This window comes from Nicotiana tabacum, chromosome 16 (genome assembly GCF_000715075.1).
Source record: "Nicotiana tabacum cultivar K326 chromosome 16, ASM71507v2, whole genome shotgun sequence".
NCBI lineage: Eukaryota > Viridiplantae > Streptophyta > Magnoliopsida > Solanales > Solanaceae > Nicotiana > Nicotiana tabacum.
This window is the reverse complement of record NC_134095.1, coordinates 164,819,050-164,827,596: the sequence shown is the minus strand read 5'-3', so window position 1 is coordinate 164,827,596 and position 8,547 is coordinate 164,819,050. Positions and strand designations below refer to the sequence as shown.

Below are 8,547 nucleotides of genomic sequence, written 5' to 3'. Positions count from 1 at the left end.
TAATGTCACCTTAATACTTTGTTTAGTTAGCAAACCTGGTATCAGAGATGACAAAATGGTTAAAAGAAAATAGTTATCCACCCATATTATCCATCAAAAAATGGGTTGGATAATGAACCATTTAAAAATGAGTCGAATATGGATAAAAAACCATATTATCCACTTAGAAAATGATTAACCAAATGGATAACAATGAATAACTTATGTGTTTAACTTTTACATTTGTAAAGTCTCAAATTGGAGTTCCTCAACTATGGAAGACTAGGAATTCTCTCATAAGTGATCATATTTAAGAAGTCATGGATAATATAGATATCCATATTATCCGCCGGATAAACCCGTTTTTTATCCTTCTCAAATACGAGTAGGGTCGGATAATTTATTTGTTTTTTTCAATTACCCATTTTGACCCGCTCATATTCGACCCGCTCCGCCCGTTTGCCATCCCTACCCGGTATAAGTTATTCCGGGATTAAAATAAGTACTAGGATAACTTATACCTTGTAGGTGGTGGGGTAATTAGTGTCGGAATAACTTATACCTTCTTCTTAAAAATTATGTAATTGTCATTTTTAATACAACATACTAAACAGTGGATAAAAAATAATAGCAGGATAACTAATCTTAGCATAATTAATCCCAACATAAATTATCTTAGCATAACTTATCACAGCGTAGGCCATATTTTAACCAAACAATCCCTAAATTCTTGGTAAGTGGAACTGACATTAATTCAGCCTCATTAATATTGCTGATTAGACAAAGGAAATTTCCACCTTGCTACAGTCCAATAACGTCACTCACTCTGCTGTGAGCACGATCATTAGCTTATTTGGCCAAACTGCAAAATTAACTTATTCTGAGAAGTATTTTTTTTTTCAGAAGTATTTTTGGTGAGAAGCAGGTTGTGTTTATTTAATTAATTTGTAAATCACTTCTAAGCAGCAATTAGTGTTTGAGCAAGCTTTTAAAGACTGCTTCTAAGTGTATTTTTTTTCAAAAGTGTTTTTGGAGATAAACAACTTTTTTCTGTTTCTCCTCAAAAGCATTTTTTTCTTCTAAAAGCTTGGCCAAACACTTCAAATTTGAAAAATGCACACTCTTTTTGAAAAAAAAGTACTTTTGAATTTGGAGAAGCTTGACCAATAATCGATAGCGGGGTCGGAATTTTTATCAAAGGAATTCGAAATATTAAAAAATAAATATATGACACACCAAGAGAATTCAATATTTATTAATTATACATAAAAATTAATTATAAACTTATATATACAATATAATTTTTGAGCAAAAAAGTTTCGAATAAATCCCCTTCCACCACCCTAGCCATATATAGTTTGTAACACTCACTCCTCATGAGGCACATTCATTTATAGTGTCATATCACGAGTTTAAATTTCAAAGAGCTTTAGAGTAGGGTCGATGTAGTGTAAATTGTGAGTTCAACGGCATTTAGTAAATTTAGTTCAAACTTTATATATGTGTTTAAGATCCACTAAACAAACACAAATCAAAATTTCGAATCTAGTAAATTAATTGAAAAGTAATAGAATATCTAACTCAAACTAAATAAAGTTCAAATCCGAAATTCTCTATATTCAAGAATTTTGCATTGTTTAGATCCTTTTAATTTAATTCCAATTAGTAATAGTTAAAGAGTAGTCGCATCATGTGTTCACACAAGGTTCAACCGCATCCAAGAAGTGTAATGTACTAGAATCCGTGAGCATCTAACAACAACAACAACAGACCCAAGTTTGATCCCATATATGGAGTCTGAGAGGGTAGTGTATACGTACGCAATTCTTACCTCTACCTCATAGAGATAGAGAGGTTGTTTTCGATAGACCCTCGACTCAAGGAACATTGAAGATAAGGCAACCAAACAACAAAGAATATTAGCAACAATGTAACATGGTAACGAGCGTGAATGTCACAACATGCATAATAAAGAAGTATAAATAGGAAATTACAAAAATAGTCCTAGTACTATTGGTCGGCTTAGGAGGAACACATTACTATCTATCAACCTACGACCCTAATCCTCGACGTCCAAATCTTCTTGTACGTCACATTTACTGTTGGTGCAATTATTAATAATAGAAAATGGAGAAACCGTACACACGTGCCGCGTCAGGTACACGTATACCTCCAAACGCACCGATTAAAAAAGGAAGTTGAAGGCGCCCTTTCTTATCATTAAGTAACGGTTTTTGCACTGCAGATTACTACAGAAAACGAAACATATAGACATTATCATCAACATTTTTCTCTCCAAAATTGTAAATCTCCCTTTTTTCCTCATTTCTTTTCTGGGGTTTCTCTTCTTTTCCAGTTTTTACAATCTATATAGTAACTCTTAGTATTTCAAAATAAAGACTTCATTTATTTATTTTTCCCATTGAAAAAGTATGGTGGTTATGGTTTCACGTACTGGCCGGCATTTGCAGCGTTATAACAAGGGTCGTCGCCAAGTTGTTGGGTATGTTAATTCAAAAACTCCTCTCTCTCTCTCTCGCCCCCCCAATTTATTGATGTTCTTTCCTATTTATATATTTAGAATTAATTTAACTTTAAGTTTATAGCCACACAAATGTTTATGATTTGTTTAGACTATGACTTCTTCTATTTTTCCTTCAAAATTTTGTGGTTTAGTCCAAATTTGGGTGATTAATTATTAATGTAAATCATGCAAGATGGGCCTTTGGAGCAACTGAGATTAGCACAATGTGTTTCTATGGTTGAATTTTGGAATTAGCCTCTTTAATAAGCTCGAATTTTGGAACTAGCCTCTCTAATGAGAATTTTAGAATTGCTTAAGTCACTCCTCTTTCCTCAACAGTAAACGGATTTATCATCCGAACCTGATAACTTTGGCTCAGACCCTATATATTTGTTGAACATTCACTGAATAAGTATAAATAGTAAAGTTTGAACCTAACAAATCAGATGAGTTAGGTAGAATTCCAAACTCTAATCCATAATATTCAAATCCTGAATTCACCTTTACTTATTAATATATATATATATTTTCCACATCTTTATTAATGTAGACCATGAGTTTCTTTTTACCTAAAATTTTGGTTTGAGAGGTGGGAGGAAAGAGGGTGTAATAATTAATGAAGAGTTGACTTCTAGGATGAACAAAATGACACAGAATCAATGGTCCATTTCACTTTGCAATTATTAGAACAACTTCAATTTTCAGCCTTTGGTTCTGTAAGTGGGAGTGTGGCAGTGGTGCATCATCAAGATTCCAGAGGGTGCTTAGACTAAGTTGCTCGAACTCGGGTCTGATACAGGTATGGATCCGAGTATTGGATTCGATAAAATCTAAATTTTAAGATTTGGGGTATGGATCCAGGTGTGGATACGAAAATTCGATTAAGAAAATTCAAAATTATAAAAATAGAGCTATATGAATTTCGAGAGAGATTATGTGAAAAACCCTCCATCTATATCTCTGCTACTATCTACCAGAAGTCCAAATTTAGAACACGACCCCTTGAATTCTTGATATTTCTGAAACACAAACAGCAAATATGAGACAAACGTATTACAATATTGAAGGTATGCACCCCCCCCCCCCCCCCAAATTTGTCGATAGACTCGGGTAAAAGTATCCGAAGTTAGTTGACCGAACTCGGGATGTATCCCGTACCGGCACCCGTCCCATCCCATGTCAAGACGGGTGCGGCACCAAAAACGAACAGTCCACGCAACTTACGTGCTTGATGTTCTTTTATTTGTGTGCAAAATGGATTGATTCACAAATTAGAGTTTTTGAAATAATTACTTGTTTGCTGCTTCTCAATTTACTGGCGTCTGAAAACTAAGTTTTGTATTTTTCGAAAATGAACTTGAGGTGAACTGTTTCAGTATTGACATTTTCCAAAAGATTGATAAAAATAAACAACTGGTTAACATTCTTTTTCCACCTCTTTATCTTATCAATTGGTACTCATTTTGACATTTTCTTCTTCAATTTGTGTATTATTGTAGTTAGGTGTTTATTTTTCTTTTGGCTGTTTCTATTAGCTTGAAAAAGTCAATATCATGTGCTCTTGGCATTTTGTTCACCTCATCACATGCTTTGTTTTTCTATGGGAAAAGGACCATTTTTTTCCTGAATTACTGTATTTGATTGTTTAGTGAAATGGAAGGGGGTCTTGACGTAACTCCTAAAGTTATTGACATGTGACCAGGAGGTCACGGGTTCGAGCCATGGAAATATCCTCTTGCAAAAATGCAGGGTAAGGCTGCGTACAGACAGACCCTTATGGTCCCACCCTTCCATGGACCCTGCGCATAGTGGGAGCTTAGTGCACCGGACTTAAACTACATGCTTTACAATATTTCTTCATATCAGAATGAGTTTTAGATTTGGTAACTTCATCTTTACACTTATGTTGTCTTGAGATGAGTTTGATGTCTTCTGCAGATGTATACCGTACAGATATAAAGATATTATTGACCTATCTATGGGGGATGAAGATGCATTTGAAGTTCTTCTCATAAGTCCTCAGAGAAAAGGAAAAGGATTGTTGTTTCCAAAGGTAGCAAACAGATCTATGGTTCTCAAACTTAATGGTAGTTTTTCTCTAAGCTGTATATCAGATGATTTGTCTGTTTTATTTACAAATCTTGCTCTTGTAATGCCAGGGAGGTTGGGAAAAGGATGAAACAATTGAAGATGCAGCAAGACGCGAGACAATAGAGGAAGCTGGTGTTTGCGGTGATGTTGAGGTTAGTTTTTAACAGCGATCGCTTTTAGTTTAGTGCCTATAAGCAACCTCTCTATAACAACCTCGTTTGTTATAATATTTTTTGGTTGCTATAGTTAAGTGTTGTTATATAGGACATATATTATAACATTACATAAAAATCGGTTCCAAGCAAAAAATGACTTTTATAGTAAATAACTGTTATATAGAGATGTTATAGAGAGGTCTTACTGTATTTGGTTATATGGCTGTGACAAGATATGGAAGAGTATTGGCTTTGGTTAAAGAGTTGACTGTTGTGGACCTTTCAAATGGCTGATATACAACAACAACGAATACAGTATAATCTCACAAGTAGGGTCTGAAAATATATGTCAATAAAAATTAGATTATGAAGCCGAAAGCCTTTTGAAAGTTCTTTAATTTGCAACTTTTCACTACTAATCCTGAATTTTGAGTGAGTTAGTGTCTTTTAAATACTATTTTCTTATTTGCCAAATCATTGCTTAGCAATAACAAGTCAACTAAGTATGCTAGGGTGAAAAAAGATCTTTAAAACCGATATAGTTTTAACAAAGATATATCGAGGGTTCGGATCCCTTTCTCTCCTTTTTTGCTAATTGAATAGATTTTTTTTCTTTAGTGATTTTTCCTAACCTGCTATCCAAAAGAAAAGGGAATGGCTCGGCTATCCCTCCTAGCCAAGCCAGAAAAATAGATTAAATTATTTCTGGTTGACCTCGCCACTGCTTTTTTCCTTCTTGATCTTAAATCTTGTTGGCCTTGGTCTTGATAAAGCGTTAATGCCTACCTTTAGGTTGTTACATGTAGTCCTAACAAGTGTCCTTTGGGTTGAAAACCTTATTGCAGGGTAAATTAGGAATTTGGTACTTTGAGAACAAGAATGGTGACACTGCCTATGAAGGGCACATGTTTCCTTTATTTGTAACAGAGGAGCTAGATTATTGGCCTGAGAAAGACATCCGCAAAAGATTTTGGGTATGCGGCTGCCCATACTGTAAATTTCCATATAAACAATATCACATAATTCTCTTTAAAAGGCAGTCTGATTCACTAAGCTCCCGCTATGCGCGGGATCCGTGGAAGGGCCGGATCACAAAGGTCTATTGTACGCAATGTCTTACCCTGCATTACTGCAAGAGACTGTTTTCACGGCTCGAACTAGTGACCTCCTGGTCACGTGACAGCAACTTTACCAGTTACGCCAAGGCTCCCCTTCATCACATAATCGACTTTGCTTACTAATATTTCCAAACATCAATTTTGCAGATGAGCGTGCGAGAAGCAAGAAAACTCTGCCAAAATGGGTGGATGAAAGAAGCATTAGAGTTGCTAGTTAGTCGACTCACATCACAAAGTAGGCGGACTAAAGTCGACTTATTTTCAAGAATCAACTGCAGCTCCGGTGGCCATGGAACTGTTTTGCACTTGGGGTGCAGGGCTCAAGTACTTGCTCCACCACTACCAAATCCTGCAGAAGAGGCCTAGTTTCCATAAGCCTAACGGAGGAGGTTAAAATGTTAACGACAAAGGTAAAAAGTAGCTTGTAAATAGGTAATCAATGATGAACCCCTAACTGTTTGGTCTAGTGGTAAGAGAGTAGCACATGGTGTGTAGATTAGGCGCATGTCATGTTTTTCAAACCTGCCACAGGTAAAAGCCTTATATTTAAGTGGATAAGACTAGAAGGGCGACCTCATTATCCACCAAGTTTCAAACCATGCACCACCGGCCCTCGGGGATTTTTTCTGTTATCAAAAACTAGGAAGTCAATGGTGATGGAGTAAGTTAGAGTAATCTGCTTAATCATGGAAGTATTTAGTTTTTGTCTTGTTTTGTTTTCTCCAAATTGGAGTTATGTAAATGCATGATAGACTTAAGTGGATAAGACTAGAAGGGCGACCTCATTATCCACCAAGTTTCAAACCATGCACCACCTGCCCTCGGGGATTTTTTCTGTTATCAAAAACTAGGAAGTCAATGGTGATGGAGTAAGTTAGAGTAATCTGCTTAATCATGGAAGTATTTAGTTTTTGTCTTGTTTTGTTTTCTCCAAATTGGAGTTATGTAAATGCATGATAGACTTACTATCTCACTGTCTTTTTTAGGAACTTTACCTTTGTATAGGTACTATGTAATGAGTGCCTGAAGATGGTGAAGTTACCTTTACGTTTTCATGTCTTTAAAAGATCCGAATCTTGATGTTTAATTTTTCCATTAGAACTATATACATGCACAAATATGGGCCATCTATAATTCTATATACATACACAAATATGGGCTATCTAAATATGGTTTTGGTTTAATTTTTAGATAAGTATATTTTGTAAAAATAGCACGGGCTAGCCAGTTTTCGAACTGGTCATTAAAAATAGCCAGCGTTTGCCAAGTCATTGAAAAATAGCCACTATTTTGCTGCAACAGAGATCGGTCCGGCATAATATACTGGAGTTTGGCGCATCTGTGTATGAACTTCCAGCTTATTATACTTGACTGGTATACTTTGCTAGAACTCCGGTATATTATGTTGGAGTTCCAGTATAATTATGCTGAAACTTTATTATATTATGCTGGAGTTCCAATATACTTATGTTGGAACTCCAGTATAATATGCTGGAGTACCAATATACTTATGCTGGAACTCCAGTATAATATACTGAAGTATTTTTCAGATTTTAAACAGTGTTTTCGTTCAGATTTATCTTTACATGAAAAGTGGTTAAATTTCGATTACTTTTAAAAGTGTGGCTATTTTTGAATGACCACCCGTAAATCTGACTATTTTTGAATTTCTCCCGTGTGTTTTACCAAAAAGCCTTTCACTTTCTTGCAGTACACCTTCCATGTCAAAAAGAGAATTTGAGTTTTATCCACTAATGATATAAATAATATTTATACAGTCGAGTCATATAAAATATAACTTCACGTTCTATAGGTTGATATGTGGAAATTCCATCTCTGGACAGAGAAGTAAGAAACACCAACATGATTCCACTATTATAGGACGAGTTTGATGGATTCAATTGAACTCATCGTTTTCCATCAAAGTTATATACACAAATCCAATTGCCAGTTTCCCGGAAAATACTGTGTTGTTGGATTTTCTAAAGAAGGTTCATTTTGGGATTTCACTTCCTGTAAATTAGGACATAAAATGATAGTTTTAACACCGTATATTCTGTATATGCACAAAAGAGACTTCCAATCAACGAAGACGAAACTTTTTCATTGGCACCTCGAATACCTCACCTAATTTTATGTTAATTTTTCCGATGCTTGGTCATCGTTTGTTAGAGAATTACAAAAACATAAAGGAAAATACCCTTCTAAGATTGTTTGTGGAGCAAAGCAAAGGCAATCCGGTGCAAAACGCATCCCGCGTTCACACAGGGTCCGGGGAAGGACCGTTCACACAGGGTCCGGGGAAGAACCGCACCCCAAGGGGTGTGATATTGACAACCTACCGTAATGCAAACATTAATGGCTGCTTCCACAACATATTTGGTCATATATTCACGTAAATACTAGCTTAATAGCTGTTCAAACAAGGAGATATCAGGCTGTTAAGTGTTTGGAAAGATCATGGTCAATTCTCTTAATGCAAATTTGATTCATTACTTTTTTTTCCCTGGCAATTCAGTCTTGATACCATTTCTTGAATTAGTATAGACAGAAAAATAAAAGTTCCAATTAATCTTACACAACCTAGTTCAGTTCTTTCACCAACAACGTCAAGCAACTCATACAATTTTAAAATCAGGAGTGTTCAATCCTATTCTCAGCTCCTTTGAGCTCTATCCTT

General features: G+C 35.5%; 1 protein-coding gene across 4 annotated transcripts; it reads left to right on the top strand.

Moving 5' to 3' along the window:
• Positions 1-2,200: 2,200 nt before the first annotated feature.
• On the top strand, positions 2,201-7,830 carry LOC107794193 (nudix hydrolase 18, mitochondrial-like). Of its 4 annotated transcripts, XR_012700394.1 has the most exons (6): positions 2,201-2,482; positions 4,442-4,556; positions 4,663-4,746; positions 5,595-5,723; positions 6,015-7,262; positions 7,393-7,830. XR_012700394.1 is itself a non-coding variant. In XM_016616665.2 (5 exons), exons 1-5 carry the CDS (start codon positions 2,412-2,414, stop codon positions 6,231-6,233), a joined length of 618 nt encoding a protein of 205 aa, XP_016472151.1. In that variant the 5' UTR covers positions 2,201-2,411; the 3' UTR covers positions 6,234-7,830. The 4 variants fall into 4 exon arrangements, 3 of the variants coding, with proteins under 3 accessions (XP_016472151.1, XP_016472152.1, XP_075089668.1); XM_016616665.2 differs by having other exon boundaries at positions 6,015-7,830; XM_016616666.2 differs by lacking the exon at positions 2,201-2,482 and adding an exon at positions 3,122-3,302 and having other exon boundaries at positions 6,015-7,830.
• Positions 7,831-8,547: the final 717 nt, after the last annotated feature.

Excerpts from the sequence above, each read along its gene's own strand:
- LOC107794193 (XM_016616665.2), top strand. The coding sequence starts at position 2,412 with ATGGTGGTTATGGTTTCACGTACTGGCCGGCATTTGCAGCGTTATAAC. Across the intron at positions 4,747-5,594 it reads GTGTTTGCGGTGATGTTGAG|GGTAAATTAGGAATTTGGTA; the intron begins GTTAGTTTTTAA and ends ACCTTATTGCAG. Across the intron at positions 5,724-6,014 it reads ACATCCGCAAAAGATTTTGG|ATGAGCGTGCGAGAAGCAAG; the intron begins GTATGCGGCTGC and ends TCAATTTTGCAG.